This window comes from Nannobrachium achirus (assembly GCF_963921795.1).
Source record: "Nannobrachium achirus genome assembly, chromosome: 8".
NCBI lineage: Eukaryota > Metazoa > Chordata > Actinopteri > Myctophiformes > Myctophidae > Nannobrachium > Nannobrachium achirus.
Window position 1 is genome coordinate 21,137,086 of NC_137817.1, and position 16,172 is coordinate 21,153,257.

A 16,172-nucleotide genomic window follows, 5' to 3' on the forward strand; every position below is an offset into this window, starting at 1 on the left:
ACAGATTCTGATCCTATTGTTGGATGGACATGGTGTTTTGCTTAGCTTGTGCCGGCCCAGTATAATATAATATATTTATACAATTAAGCCATAATACCAATTGATCTGAATCTTATTTATTCAGATACAAATACATTTACATCCAGAAATGTATTAAAATTGGAAACAAATTATCTCCATATTAACAGACTGTCCATTACATCAAATACATAACAACCCAGGACCAGATCATATTTGACTTTTAATTGTATTATGCTTCTAAATAATAATACTGCTGGTTCATTTACAAACACATTTCTGGAAATGTACAAGCTTTTCCTGTAAATGCTTGTAGAAGATAGACATCAACGTCAGAGGATACTGAAGATGCTTGTCATACTTTTGTATTGTCATAATTCCCAAACTAACCAAGTTTCAGGAGTTGTGCATGAAGGAAAATCACCACTAGGGAGCAGTATTTCAACATAGACAGACTAATGGAACCACATATGAAAAGTCTGTTTTTGCAAAGGTAAAATAATGATTTTAATACATTTTAATAAAATTATAAATTTGAAAAACTGAAAGCAGATCTACAAGCTTTGGATGCAGCCATATGATGCATGTCAGTTGCGGGCTTGTAGATCGTCTATTTTAGCTATTTATTTATAATCAGGAGAGAGAATTCATTGGATAAACACATGAAATTGGAAATGACATGTCGAAATTGAAATTGGAACACCATAACATTGAAGCTGATGAATGGGTTCTGTATTTTGTGTCCCATTGAATATTGAATACATATTTTCTATTTATTAAACAGCTGGTTGCTAGTATAGAGTGTTTGTTACTGAACAAACATTAATGCAATGTAGAGCTATAACCTTTAAAAGAAAAACCTTTGGTTTAACGCAAAAATATCACTCACACTACCTTTAATGAGAGTCAGACTAATTTATTTAGTGTTAAACATAAAACATGTTTTGCTTTGATTCATTGCTATAAGAAATATGGTTCTTAACTAAATAATAATTAAAGTTATAATTATTACAAATATAATCATTAGTTGCTGACCTATACCTAATACAGTACTACAAGGTTACAGCAGGCAGTCAGATAGTTATATCCCAGTCCTTTGGTGTTGTTTCATCTTGTTGTTTAGAGAGATAGCTTTTGCTTTTCAGTCTGTCAAAAATAAACCCAGTAACCTTTTCCAGCTCTGGTGTGTTAATGCTGTGTCATCCAAAATGTTCAATGAGAAACCTGTGTTGTGCTCAACACTCAAGCTAAATAAGAAAGTTAACAATTCCAGTAGTCAATAGGACCAATATATGAGTTGAACAATAAACCCTCAACTTTGAAACAGTTACTGCATGGTAATCATTTTTATTTATATTTAATTCTTTATATTTCCTGTGAGAACTGTGAAACGTGACACTCCCCTGCTCTCTGTTGCTTCCCTGATGCCAGATCAGATAGTATGAGAAGACACAACACCATTCTTCTATTAACAGGTTGGTGGGGACAAGAATTAACACAAACAACTACAAATCACAACTACTTTTATTCGTACTAAAATCTTCAATTTGAGACTCTGGCAGAATAAAAGAAACATGGAATGCACAACGAAATACTGGGCAGAAATATTTCATAAGATCATTTCAGATTTCAGTGATTTACAAAACAGCTACACAGTGTTTATGCAATAACCTCCAGCAATGAGATACCAGAGCTGGTTGACTATTAGTGATAATGCCTTGATAAACAGGTTTTCACAATGATAGTGTTAAAGATCGCCATGTGAATATTTTTGAATGATTAGCCAACAAGCATAACAATACAACAGAAAACTAAATGCCATTTATTGTGATAAAATTCAAGTCAAAGTCTGAAGATATGCAAACTACAACGCTGATTTCAAAGATCATTTCTAATTTAGTTGTGTAAAAAACTGAGGTTATATTATTTAAGTCATCTTTATACAGATTTTTTTTATTACAAAGATTTGTCACATTCTTTAAACAAATATACTGATTCAAAGTGTCATCCCCCATGGTGGAAATTAGAAGCTGAAGTGCAAACAGACTTCCCTTTTGTCCCTTTGAAAGTCTCAAATATAAGTCTTCGACGGGGTAGAGGAACGTACTGAATCCTGTTTGCTCCGTACTCCTGATGACTTGGCCAGCAGGTAATTCGCAGAAGAGGCACTGTCTTCTTTGGGGGGACAATTGGCGCACAGCAGCCCTCCTCCCATGATCAGCAATATCGCAGCACCCCAGCCGACATACAGAGCAGCCCCAAGCTCCCTTCTCTGGGCGTCGGTCATTATAGGGTTGTAGAAGTCCCTGATGATGAGGCTGGCGGTCCAAGACACAGGGATAAGGCACAGAATCCCACTGATGATTAACACCACACCTGCTGCCACCGTTGCTTTTGCCTTGGCCGTCCCCTCCGGAATGAAGTTGGTGCATTTTCCGCCGGCGAAGGCCATCAGCAGGCCAGCAATGCCTGTGACAATGGACACCACGACCAGTGCCCGGGCTGCCTGAAGGTCAGAGCCCAGAGCCAGCATGGAGTCATAGACTTTGCACTGCATCTGTCCTGTACTCTGGACCACGCAGCTCATCCAGATGCCCTCCCAGATAGTTTGGGACGTCACTATGTTGTTGCCAATAAAAGCTGTGACCCGCCACATGGGTGCACCGCAGACGATGATCACCCCAATCCAGCCAAACAGGGCCAGAGCGCTGCCCAGCATCTGCATGCCCATGGAGCCCATACTGTAGTGTACGTCCAGCGGCTCTATCTCACACAACACTTTGAGGGAACATTAGGAGTCGATCGGGTGTTGATGTGCATTCGAAGCAGAAGAAAAAAGGGAGGTGTGCAATGCTAGCTATTAAAGACACTTTAGAAGCCCAGCCAAAGAATACCAGCCATGCAGGATTCTTTGTGAGAACAATATAGGTGGGGGTTTCGTTTATTCACCAAGATGGGAATCATGTTACAAGAGCCTTTGTTGTTCCTGCAACCAACAAGGAAAAAGGATGCATGTGCATGAAAATGCACCAGCTCGAAACTGTGATGTTGTGTATGCGTGACCCTGGTCACAGTTTGTGAGGCCTATCAACAAAAACAGCAACGGTGCACAGTGCTCAAATAAGAGGGTGAAGAGATTAGTTTGTTGACTGGGAGTTTGTTGACCCACACTTCAACTATCACTGACACAAAAAGACTATTTATTTTTAACACAAAAAGTGCTCACAGTTTTATGTTGTCAGTTAGAATGAATGAATATGAATGTCTTTATTTCAAACTCATGGTCCATAGAAAACATACAATTACAAAAACATAAACAAATTATATGTATGATCTAGCTACCAAATAACTAATATGAAATAATGTTATATGGTTATTCACAATCAAATAATTTGAAATTGATATTTGCAATTTGTTATTTGAAATTGATATTTGCAATTTGTTTATGAAATGCTGATGTATTTGTGCCTACCCCTGCCCACAACACAAACCTATGACAATGCCCAAGGCAAAGAAAGAAATCAGCATTTGAAAAAAGCTCTCACAACAGGTTCAGGGACATTCTTTTTGTACTGACAGAGGGCAAGTAGGCCCAAGAGTGATACACTTTTACTTTTGGATTTATATTGATGAAACACATTAATCAACTGTTTTTTTCTGATTCAAATGTTTACAATCAGATAGGAATGTTTGCTGCCATCTTTAGGTGGGCAGGAACTGCAGAGAAGGGCCCCTCCCAAGATGAGGAGGCCAGCAGTGCCCCAGCCGATGTACAAGGCCGGTCCCAGCTCCCTCGGCATGGTCATGAAAGGGTTGTACCAGTCTTGGATGATGGTGTTTGCAGACCAGCAGACAGGGATGAGGGTCATGACACCAGCAATGATGAAGACAATCCCAGCAGCGATGGCTACTCTGGCTTTAGCAGTCTCCTCCTCCACAAAGTTGGTGCATTTGCCCCCGGCAACTCCCAGCAGGACCCCGAAACTTGCCGTGATGATGGCAATGACTGTCAGAGCTCTGGCAGCCTGCAGGTCTTGCGGCAAGGCCAACCGAAAGTCATAGATCTTGCACTGCATCTGACCTGTACTTTGTATCACACAGTTCATCCAAATGCCCTCCCAGAGAGTCTGTGCTGTCACAATGTTAGCTCCGCTGAAGACTGCTACCCTCCACATGGGCAGGGCACACACGATGATGGTCCCCAGGAAGCCGATGATAGCCAGGGCAAAGCCCGGCATCTGTCGTCCCGTTGACACCATGGTGAAGTGTTCTCTTGATGTCTATATCAGTCAGAAGTTAAAAAATTAAGTCAAGGTTTTCTGTCAGACTGAGTGTACTCTAGGTCAGTTCAGCTCGGCTATAAAGCAGGATTATGGCTGGGTCACTTCGTCTTCCGTTATAAGGACGCCTTCAGCAGGGTGGAGTCAACGTCATTCCTCCCAGGTAAAAAATAATACTAAAAGTATTTAATTTCACCAAGATGGGAATCGTGTTACAAGAGGCTTTGTTGTTCCTCGAACCAACAAAGAAAAATGATGCATGTGCATGAAAATATTTACTTCCCTGTAACTGTAACCTTAAACTGCTGTGCCGCCTCCGGCAACTACATTTCCCCCTATAATAAAGGAACAAAAACAGCAACAGTGCACAGTGCTCAAATAAGAAGGCAAATAGATTAGTTTGTTGACTGGGAGTTTGTTGACCCACACATTAACTATCACTGACACAAAATGATGAACACTCAAGACCAGGGCAGGAATTTCATGGAGGCCATGATGGCAATAGCTGGCCTTGCCCTTCAGTTTGGCCTTGTGCCCCTCAAACCAAGTGGCCTTAATCCTGACTGTACCACTTTCTCCTCAGTCTCTCTCTTGTCAATATGTAGACAGATTAGGTTATCATCCCTCTCCCTTAAATTCAACAAATTCTTTCGATGGACTAAAATCTTGTTTTATTGCGACCGAAGGTCGCAGTATACCATGAGAAATGTCGTAGCTTGTCTCCGTCTTGTGTCAGTACAGGAAGTGATGTCACGTGACATCAGTCCTTCAGTCAGTCCTTCAGTCAGTACAGGAAGTGATGTCACATGACATCACCTCATCAAAGATCAAACCCTGGATATCCATACTGTGTCAGTCAGTACACATTTTTACAGTCTATGGTTCTATGTTTGTGTATGGTTCTATGGGTTTGTCGCTCTGACATCATGCTCTGATGTCATCGATATATATCACTGGTCAGATGGCAAAGGCATGGCCCATATCTGTGTGGCTGGTTCAGATAGGGATCTCCATGTATGGGAACATATTTTGTATGTATATGGAATCCCTTTTATGCCCATATGGAGATTTCTGATGTCATCAATCCCAGGCCTGCTTTACTCTGATTTACACCCTACCTTCCCTGAAAACGTTATGAAGTCCATATATGTATGGATATATATTAATAAAGGATAAAATAAATAAAATGTCCATATACAGTATGGGCATTCCCAGATGATGCCCTGTTAGGGTATATATGCCCATATATGGAGATCCCCAGGCATCAAACCCAAGCCCTAACTTGCCAAGGCCCTGCTTGGCTTTACTAATTAACATACGTTTTATGCCCATATATGGGGATCCCTGTCCCAATGTCATCAATATAAAGGACATATCTGGGAATGCCCATATTTGGTACAGTAATGCCCATATGGTAGCCTAGTTCCAGACCCTGAATCGCTAGCCACACCCCTTTAAATTTTTGTTTTGGCGATTGGAGTGAAACGAAATGTGAATTCAGGCTGAGTGTCAGGCTACATATGGGTGCATCTCTCCACTCCGCATGTCTCCTTTCCGACATGTCTCCATTCTGACACTAAAGCTGGTTGCACACTGCTGCGTTTTTCGTTGCGAAATGCGTTTTTCAGGGCAAGGAGAGAGAGAGAGATAGAGAGAGCAAGGGACCGAGTGGTGCGCGAAACGGGCGTCAGTGTGCAAACGTGACTGACATAACGTGAGGTTGATTTTTTTATTCACGCGCTCCGAAATTCACCCCGATATTCGGCCCGATAAACGCAGCAGTGTGCAACCACCTAACCCTATCTCTAACCCTAACCCTAAACCGAACCCCCATGGGAGTGTCTCCACTCCGACAATAAGAAGTCAATTTCGGAGTGGCGACATGTCGGAATGGAGAGAGCCTCCCGCTACATATATGGGCATGTTTTGACAAAACATTGACTACCCATATACATATGGAGTTCAATATTGACGTTTTCGGGGGAGGTATGGTGTAAATGTATGCTACTTAGTAAGGGGCCTCAGGTCAGATACTACATCACAATTTGAGATAGTTCGGCCTTGTGAGGTCCTTGAGGATAGTTCGGTCTCGTGAGGTCGCCCAGGTCCCAAAGATGTGAGACCTCAGCGGCACACATACAGAGATATCCATATGCATAAAAGGACACAGACAGACACATACAGAGATCTCCATATATGGGCATAAAATGTAAGCAGATAGACAAATACAGATATATGGGCATAAATGGACACAGGCAAACTAGGCATCAAACCCAGGCCCTAACTTGCCATGGCCCTGCATAGCTTTACTAATTAACATACGTTTTATGCCCATATATGGAGATCCATGTCCTAATGTCATCAATATTAAGGACATATCTGGGAATGCCCATATTTGGTAATGCCCATATATGGGCATGTTTTGACTTAACATTGTTGACTATCGTGCACGGGTCTCTATATATGGGTAACTGGTCCGATATACATCAATGGCCAGATGGCCAAGAACTGGCGTGACCTCTTCCTTTAGGGTGAGGTCACATGTCGCCCCTGAGGCGTCTTACTAGTTTAATGACCTTCCTGCCCTGGCATTTGGCCTTTGTGCCCTAAAGAAATGTACAACACCAAAGGCCAAGTGACGAAATGATGAAATGCCAGGCCTGCTCAAGACTATTTATTTTTAACACACAAAAAAAAAGTTTTAAGTTTAAGTTAATTAGAATTAATGAATTAAACAACTTAGAATATATGTATGATCTAGCTACCAAATAATTAATGTGAAATAATTCAAGGCCTATATAGATTTTGACAATAAAAAATGTAAAACATGATTTGCTATTTATTTTTGAAATGCTATTTGTGCCTAACCCTGCCCACAACACAAACCTATGACAATGCCCATGGCACAAACATTTATCAGCATTTGAAAAAAGCTCTCACAACAGGTTCAGGGACATTCTTTTTGTACTGACAGAGGGCAAGTAGGCCTAAGAGTGATACACTTTCACATGTTTATATTGATGAAACACATTATTCTGCTGTTTTTCTAATGCAATGTTTATAATTAGAAGTCACTGATCTTACTGCATGGGGAAGGATAGAAATGCTGTGCCCATCTTTATCTTATCAAGTACCAGTGATTGCCTAAGTGCCCAAACCAAAGTTTGCACAGTAAAGCTACTTTAATTCATTAGCAAGGAACAGCTACAATGTTGGAAACAGGTTCAACCAGTTTTTATCACGCCTGCATGCTAGAAGTAAAACAAAAGTCAGAATATTATGCCCTAAATTCGTATTTCATCTTTATAACATCATGGCAGTCATATAATAACGTTTTAGCTATTGATGTTTGACATGTGATGTGAGGACATTTTAACTTACATGGTCCAAACATTTTGCACTCTAATACCCTCAAAGGGGCATTCCTAACACGCCCAACAACATTTTTTTTACAACTGATCTAGTTCCTGTCTGACAGAATGTGGGGTATTGTTTTAGCGGGCGTTCCATAGATTCACTGTTCTTGACTAGGTTGAGTGTCATAAAACATGAAGAAGAAGCTTACCAAAACCATAGCTCAAACACTAACAGATTTATATTGTTTGGTATTATTACTTAAATAGAGAGACCACAACGAAAACCCAATTAGTATGTGTTTGAATGTTTTATTAAAAATCAATGTCATTGGTAAACAAAAGTAGTAATTAAACATGGTTTGTTATCAAATACTCCATACAGAGATATCAATCATATACTGTACACATATTCACTTCCATTACATTTCTTCATTCTCCATTGCATAGCTTAGATGTATTTTATACAGAAAAATAAGCTTTAAGATAAGCTCAACGTAAAAAGTTAGTCCATTCGCCACCTCAAGACATGCAAGGACTTCATAAATTACACATAAATTGCGCCGTGCTCTAGGCAAATGTCCTCTTGTCCCCACCAAAGCATTCTGAATTACTCAGGAAATGACATTTGGATGAGTGTTCTTCAATCGTGTGTCATTTTCGAAAACATTTTCAGGAACGTTAAAGATGGGATGCATCATTTTACCAACTTGTGACGCTCTCACAGTGACAATAAATCATTTTCAGTCTTCTCCGGGTAAGCAGTCGTCTCAGACGTAGGCTCGGCTGGTGGCTGTGGACCTAGCCTGGGAGTACTTGACTGGATAGTTGCTGTCGTCTTTAGGTGGGCAGGAACTGCAGAGAAGGGCCCCTCCCAAGATGAGGAGGCCAGCGGTGCCCCAGCCGATGTACAAGGCCGCTCCCAGCTCCCTCCGCTGAGCATTGGTCATGATAGGGTTGTAGAAGTCTCTGATGATGGTGTTTGCAGACCAGCAGACAGGGATGAGGGTCATGACACCAGCAATGATGAAGACAATCCCAGAAGCGATGGCCACTCTGGCTTTAGCAGTCTCCTCCTCCACGAAGTTGGTGCATTTGCCCCCGGCAAGTCCCAGCAGGACCCCGAAACATGCCGCGATGATGGCAATGACTGTCAGAGCTCTGGCAGCCTGCAGGTCTGCCGGCAAGGCCAGCAGAGAGTCATAGATCTTGCACTGCATCTGACCTGTACTTTGCATCACACAGTTCATCCACAAGCCTTCCCAGATAGTCTGTGCTGTCACAATGTTGGCTCCGATGAAGGCTGTTACCTTCCACATGGGCAGGGCACACACGATGATGGTCCCCAGGAAGCCGATGATAGCCAGGGCAAAGCCCAGCATCTGTCGTCCCATTGACACCATGGTGAAGTCTTCTCTTGATCTTGATGAGTCGGAAGTTAAAAAGTAAGTCAAGGTTTTCTGTTCAGAGTGTAGGTCAGTTCAGCTCGGCAATAAAGCAGGATAATGACTGGGTCACTTCGTCTTCAGTTATAAGGACGCCTTCAGAAAGGTGGAGTCAACGTCATTCCTGCCTGACCTGAAACGTATGTGGGGGGTAATTTTCCTGCCCAGCCAGATTCTTCACATAGTCAGTATGCGTAATAGGATGTAGTTTCGGTGAGATGAGCATCAACCTTAAGCAGTGCGCCATAAACAAAAGGAGGAGGCGCTAAATGCTATTCAAATAATGCTCTTGGTCACAACTCACCAACCATTGGCAGGACAGATTACTTGAAGAGCCAGTCTTCATACTGGTTTCAGGGTAAAAACAAAAAAGGCTATCAACGATGGCACTGATCTAAAAGTAATTGTCAGGAGTAAAAAGTTAGTGTTAAGTCCCTTTAAATCCAAATTTATATTGTATTATAATCACAGTTAAAAGGGTCAATTTGTTTACGATAGAAAATGTAGATAGTTATACATATACACAATACACACACACACACACACACACACCCACACACACACACACACACACACACACACACACACACGCGCACACACACACACACATTTCTTGTTTAATATATTATTTGCTTGTATCATTACAAAGGAAATATATACATATACAGATACATGAATGAAATGAATTTAGAAACAATTTTTCCCCCTTTATTGTATAGGTAAACGGTTTTAATTTTACATGAACATATCACAGGCCTTAAAAATCTAAACCCTATGAACTTTGCTGTATGTCAAATAGTGAAAATGGCCGATGAACAAGCTCACAATGTGTCAGAATGTGAAGCATTTTGAGCTTGTAGATCTGCCTTCTATGCGTACACCTATTATTACATGCCCAGAATAGGGACACCTGGATTGTTAAGTCATTGCCGGAAGTCAAAATGGATGAAGAAATTGTTCCTGATTTCATTCATTGATGTCACCATTTGGCCTTGCACTATTTGTCAATTGTGTGTCTAATGATATAAATCTAAGGGTGCTTCACTCTGATCAATGGGAGCATTTTGCTGAAATTCATTATTGTGATCAGGGGCATTGATGGGTTAATATTATTTAATATAATATTAATATAGTGTGTACCAATTTGTGTATAACAGTCAAATATCTTAACTCTTTGATTGTGCTGTTTGCCACCCTGTGTTCCAAAACAAACCCTGTTGTTTTAACTTTGTTGTTCCTACAGCCTTGACACTGTACAAGGGCCTGATACAGTATGTAACTGGCAAACCATCTTTAATCAACAATTCTGTTGTGTTCTGACCACTGATAAAGGTCAGGTCAGCCGATGAGGTGACCACGGTCACCTATTACATCATACTGTTAAAGTAACTATAGCCATGTCAACTGTCTATTAGGCAGAGAACCAACGATGGGTGTACTGTACTTGCTACAATTTGAACTCTGAACTATATTTTCAATACAACTAACAAAAAATGGAATTACGCTGGTGTGGACTCATTTCTTGTGTGCGAGTACTTTATTATGGTCGGGGAAAACTGTTTATCCATATGGAATATAATAACATTTACATCAGGCATCATTTGGGGTATCAGAGGATGGCAATTGCCACCCCTTAGTGTTCACATTTAACCTCCAATTAAGTTATTTTATGCATATTGTCCCCAACTCTGAATTATTTTTGCAGATTAATCAGACTTCATCACAATCGATGCCTTTCCATCTACATGTCACACGTATTATAATTTACATAAGCCTTTTATTGTTTAATGCAACCGTTAATTTATTAACCACTTTCAACGTGGCATCCCTATTTTGGAAATGTCATTATCCACAAGTTTCCTGTCCCATGAGCCCTTGCGCGAAAGGTCACAGATATAAAAAGCTAGATACCCCACAGCTGCAGTTGATTGGAGCAACCCGTCCAACTTGATAGGCAGAAAAGCGGAAGTGTCGAGGGCAGGCTGCCACCAGCTGCCACTCAAAAAAACTACTGGCCAATCACAACGCGTCTTTTCCGGGACTTTTCCATTCAAACCTGGCTCTGATTTTCCTACCGACCTTCCGTGTCTGTTACGCACACAGAAGAATTCCAAGCCTGTCAATCAAAAATGCCTATCAATGCGAGACGGGTACCAGAGAGCCGGAAGAGGTGTCTAGTACCTTTTTATGTCTGTGCGAAAGGTGGGCAACACTTCCTGTTCCTCTTAGCTGTTTCATTCTGACTGGTTGCTGTTGCTGCTGTGAGCCTATCACACCTGAATCTCTACATTACTTGGTGCTTTGGTAAGTGATTTGAATCAGCTGTGTGGAGGAAGTGGAGCACACATTAACACATCCCTTTTTCCCCAGTAAGCTCACTGGGAAACTTGTGGATATGCGAACATTTTCTCTTTTTGCCCCCCAAACAAATACAAAATAGTTGATCTACAAGCTCTCAACGCATCAATTGGCAATGCTTTGAGAGCTTGTAGATCCACTATTTTTTGCTATTTTAGAAATGGGGCTATGGGGGTAACTTATTTTTTACCACCCCCGTTTCTTTCTGAAATTACACCTCTGATTGGGATTGGGATTCATCATTGTGATCAATTGGCATTTGTTAGAGCATTAGGTAAATTGTGTATATATATATATATATATATATATATATATATATATATATATATATATATATATATATATATATATATATTGTATTTTATAATATTACAAGGCCAGTTGCTTCTAAAAGTTTAGATACTATAGACTTAGGGCCCTAATTACTATCCCATTCCCTTTACCCTGAGAAAACATAGTCATACTTAAGTATTCAACTACGGATAAAAGATACATTTAGGTATTATTCCATTGGTATATGTTTTTAAGAAACTACTTTAATAACAAATAATGAAAATATAATGCACACACATATGCACAGGTGTGTGTGAATCAAAATGAAATAAAGTACTTCATAAAACCTGTAAATCTCACTTAAACATATTTATTGAAATCATTTTTCAGTGAACACAGTAAAATAAATCATCTCTTTTTACAAAACGTGGCATAATAGTGTACATGTTGATAGGGCAAAATAATAATCCTCTCAAAGGACAAGTGACAGGGGTTGACAAAAAATATTATTTTTGCAGTGGCAAAACATCACAAAACATCTTGTGAAAACATGAGGACAGAAATCACAGTCTTTTCACAGGGAGAGTCTCTTTTCTGTCCATTTAAGTTTATTTAAGAGTATTGTCTGGCTGAGTATGTGGTTGGAGCTGCATATGGTTTGCTGGGCCCATAGGATCCTGTACCTGAGTATGGTCTACCGGGAGGGGGGCCATACACTGGAGCATACGTGGCTGGACCATACGTAGCTGGGTTAACCGCCGGGCCAGCATATGGGTACATGGGTGCTGGTCCGTATCCTGGGTATCCATACATGGGCCTATTGGGTGGGCATGATGTGGTCAGAATGACCCCACCGATAATGAGAAATGCAGCAGAGGCCCAGCCAATGTAGATGGAAGCTCCGATTTCTCTCCTCTGTGTCTCGATGGTAATGGGGTTCATGAAGTCAGTGATGGTGGTCGCTGATGACCAGCAGACAGGGATGAGAATCAGGACGGCAGAGAAAAGTATGAGGCAGCCGCCCACAATCATCACCTTGGCCCTGGATGCATCAGTCTTCAGACAGCCCATGCACTTGGCACCGATGAAGGTGACTACGAAGCCGATAAAGCCAAAGATAACGGAGCAGATTACCAGGGCCCGGGCGGCCTGGAGGTCCCTCGTCAGCCTCATCACCGACTCGTTCATCTTGCACTGCATCTGACCTGTGCTCTGCATTATACAGTTCATCCACAGGCCGTCCCACACGATCTGGCCGGTGACAATGTTGGCTCCGATGTAAGAGGTCACCCTCCACATGGGGATGCCACAGGACACACACACTCCTACGAAGCCTATGAAGCTTATGACCTGGCCTGCTACTTCCTTGCCGATCCGCCCCATGGTGAAGAGGCTGTGTCTGCCGTGGGAGAGAGAGAGATCTTTGGGCTCACAGGTCTGGTTCTCCTACGCTCTGTTCTACCAAAATGACTCTTTGGACAGTTGTTTGTTGGAGGAGGAATGCTGCAGTAGGAGGAGTGTCATCTAGTGAGTTTTTCCAGACAAACTAGATTCCTCTAGCCTATCACCATGTAGATATATATACAGGTGGAGGAGTGGCAACGATTTTCAATTGTAGTGTAGACCTTTTGTATATGAAAGGATTATTTCATATGCACAGTTTATCAGACTGATTGTTTAGTTGCATGGGTATGTACCAATCAGCAGATCAAAAGGACCCAAAACCAGCACTGATACATGCTAAATGTGTTTTACTGTGCTTTCATTCACATAAAGCTTGCTTTGTGTAGATATAGCCTAATTCAGAAAATGAAATAATTGCACATTGCAGTACATTTAGTCTTCCTTTTACTTCACAAACAAAAAAATACATAAATACCGGGCTTGCATTGGAAGCAGTAAAACCATTGGTTGGTGTCTCCATAAAGGGAGCAAAGAACCACAAGAATATATAGTGACACATGACTTCCTTTATTCTAAATGGAAGTCATGGAAGACAATAGGTCTCCTCTTCTCAAAGTTGGGTCTGGGGACCATCAGGGTTCCATGGGGGTTGGTCTTGGGGATCCTCAGCTAAATTATTGATAGTTAATCTTCACCATTTTTATATGTACAAGTAAATACAACTAGAGAACATACAATAATTCCTTACTACATCCTAATTACTTATTTTGTATCTCAGTACTCTTACTCTTACTCAGAATCTGTGTTTCATGCCTACTGTTGTGCTGCTATGACCCCTTAATTTATATCGGGTCTATGGGTATTTTGATCAATGTTTCACTGTTAAATTTACTGTACAGAACATAGACAGAAAAGGAAGTCTGGACCAAATGATAGACTAACAATAAAAATGTTCTTAGTTCCCAGTCCCAGAAATAAAGTATATTATCAAAGATAAGATAGGGGTCTGTGGCCTAATTTCGTTTATCAAATTAAATGAAATTAAAAGGGTTGAGAACATTCTCCTGATAAATAGCAGGCTAAATGAATGATATAATTTGTAACCCAAAACGACCCCAAACAAAACCTGAATAGTTGTCTCCACCAATCCCACATGGATTAAATTCTACACAATTCTATGTACATGCATGACTGCGAGCTACTGTAGCTAGTCCGCCGTCTCTCACAAAGTTTGGTGACTGTGGGGAAAAGTGGTCAAACTAGGCCATGTGCGTGTACATTTTATAACTGCATAATCATTTTCTTACTAACTTTGTGATGTTCTTTTATAACTTTTAAGCTAACAATTGATATGTTTTACCCAAACCAAAAGGTAACTTTGAAACACTATCACTACATGACAGTAAAACCAAGAGTCTGCTACAGTTTCTATCTTGCATTGTAGTTGCTTAAATTCACGGGAGTACATGAACAGCGATCATCAAGGAGATTGTTTATTTACAGTAATATAATACAAGAATTTCCAACATACACATTATTGTTATTTTTGCATTAGAGTTACACATATTTAGAAAGGAATAATGGATTCTTATGAGGTGATTCAAAAACCCCATGTAAATTGAGCACTTTTGGGAGTCTTTTTCAGTTTTCCAAAACGATAAGCAATTGCTTACATCCAGTGGTGATTTTGATGATGTCATAACAATAAATGTACAGGTACCTTCAATAAAAACAAAATATTGAATAAAATAAATCTATAGATCCATTGTTTTGTTTTTTGTTTATACTGGACAGTATATCTTCCAATGCAACAAATAAAGACCTCCTGAAATTCTGTGACAACAAAAATAGAAGACACAAGCTTGTGTCAATTTAATTTCAGTGGCTTCATGTCAAAGTGGCAGAGCTAGATAAAAAATAAAGGTATCATAATGTTGCAGTCTATCACACTGTCTATCACATAATAAATACCTTTCAAAGCAAACTACAACATCATTATTGAAATTCTTTCTCCATTGATAATCAGAAAAAAACGTGTTGTTTTTAGCATCTTCATATAGACCACTGTTTACCAAACACTGGATCGGGACCCATTTGTGGGTCACAGACACATTTTTATGGGTCCCTTAACTTTTGGTTTCCTATAGTTTTGTATTATTATTATTTCAAAACATTTTCAAAAAACATTCCCAAACATTTTTCATTATTTAAAAAAGAAAGAATTTTCCAAATAATTTGCTCAATAAAAGAAAATCTAAGACATTTCATAGATTAGAAAACAGATGTTTAAGAAGTAGTGAAAATAGCCGCGAAAATCTTCGCGCCACGTTGTGAGCTTGTAGAGCTGCTGTTTTGAAAAACGTCTAATTTCCCTTTTGGGTCTCAAGCTAAAAAGTTTGTGAACCACAGATCTAGACATATTCCCGGGATGTGGCACTGGTCCCGTATTTGGGCCCGTAGTGGTGGTGGTGTTGTTCTTTTGGGGGACAGTTCCAGCACAGTAACGACCCCCCCATCAGTAGCAGAGAGGAAGCTCCCCAGCCAATGTAAAGGGCTGCTCCTAGCTCTCGCCTCTGGGCTTCAATCATCATTGGGTTGTAGAAATTCCTGATGGTGGTGTGGGCGGACCAGGAAACCGGGATAAGACAGAGAAGTCCAGAGATGATGAACATAACTCCAGCCGCAATGCATGCCTTGGCCTTGGAGTGCTTGTCCTCGATGCAGTTAGTGCATTTCCCTCCAGCAATCGACAGTACAACAGCAAAGATACCGGTTAAGATAGAAATGATGATCATGGCACGAGCCGCTTGGAGATCCTGAGGCAGGGCCAGCATGGAGTCGTAGACTTTACACTGCATCTGGCCTGTACTCTGGACCACGCAATTCATCCACATGCCCTCCCAGATGGTCTGGGCAGTCACAATGTTGGCACCGACAAAAGCTGTGACCTTCCACATGGGCATGGCGCACACCACGATGACCATTAACCAGCCGATTAAAGCCATTGATAGGCCAGTTATCTGAATCCCCTGAGAAACCAT

At 40.7% G+C, this 16,172-nt stretch overlaps 5 protein-coding genes across 5 annotated transcripts; all 5 read right to left on the reverse strand.

The window, feature by feature from the left end:
• Positions 1–2,089: 2,089 nt before the first annotated feature.
• LOC308289797 (claudin-4-like) lies at positions 2,090–2,758 on the reverse strand (the record flags this gene model as incomplete). Its single annotated transcript, XM_080731549.1, has 1 exon — positions 2,090–2,758. The coding sequence occupies one exon, from the start codon at positions 2,756–2,758 to the stop codon at positions 2,090–2,092; it is 669 nt and encodes a 222-aa protein (XP_080587675.1).
• A 922-nt stretch (positions 2,759–3,680) lies between these two features.
• LOC308289983 (claudin-4-like) lies at positions 3,681–4,277 on the reverse strand (the record flags this gene model as incomplete). The annotated part of the gene is made up of 1 exon (XM_080731762.1): positions 3,681–4,277. The coding sequence occupies one exon, from the start codon at positions 4,275–4,277 to the stop codon at positions 3,681–3,683; it is 597 nt and encodes a 198-aa protein (XP_080587888.1).
• Positions 4,278–8,421: 4,144 nt separating this feature from the next.
• LOC308289799 (claudin-4-like) lies at positions 8,422–9,060 on the reverse strand (the record flags this gene model as incomplete). The annotated part of the gene is made up of 1 exon (XM_080731551.1): positions 8,422–9,060. The coding sequence occupies exon 1, from the start codon at positions 9,052–9,054 to the stop codon at positions 8,422–8,424; it is 633 nt and encodes a 210-aa protein (XP_080587677.1). The 5' UTR covers positions 9,055–9,060.
• Positions 9,061–12,339: 3,279 nt separating this feature from the next.
• On the reverse strand, positions 12,340–13,110 carry LOC308289984 (claudin-4-like; the record flags this gene model as incomplete). The annotated part of the gene is made up of 1 exon (XM_080731763.1): positions 12,340–13,110. One exon carries the CDS (start codon positions 13,108–13,110, stop codon positions 12,340–12,342), a length of 771 nt encoding a protein of 256 aa, XP_080587889.1.
• Positions 13,111–15,542: 2,432 nt separating this feature from the next.
• Positions 15,543–16,172, reverse strand: LOC308289985 (claudin-4-like; the record flags this gene model as incomplete). Its single annotated transcript, XM_080731764.1, has 1 exon — positions 15,543–16,172. The coding sequence occupies one exon, from the start codon at positions 16,170–16,172 to the stop codon at positions 15,543–15,545; it is 630 nt and encodes a 209-aa protein (XP_080587890.1).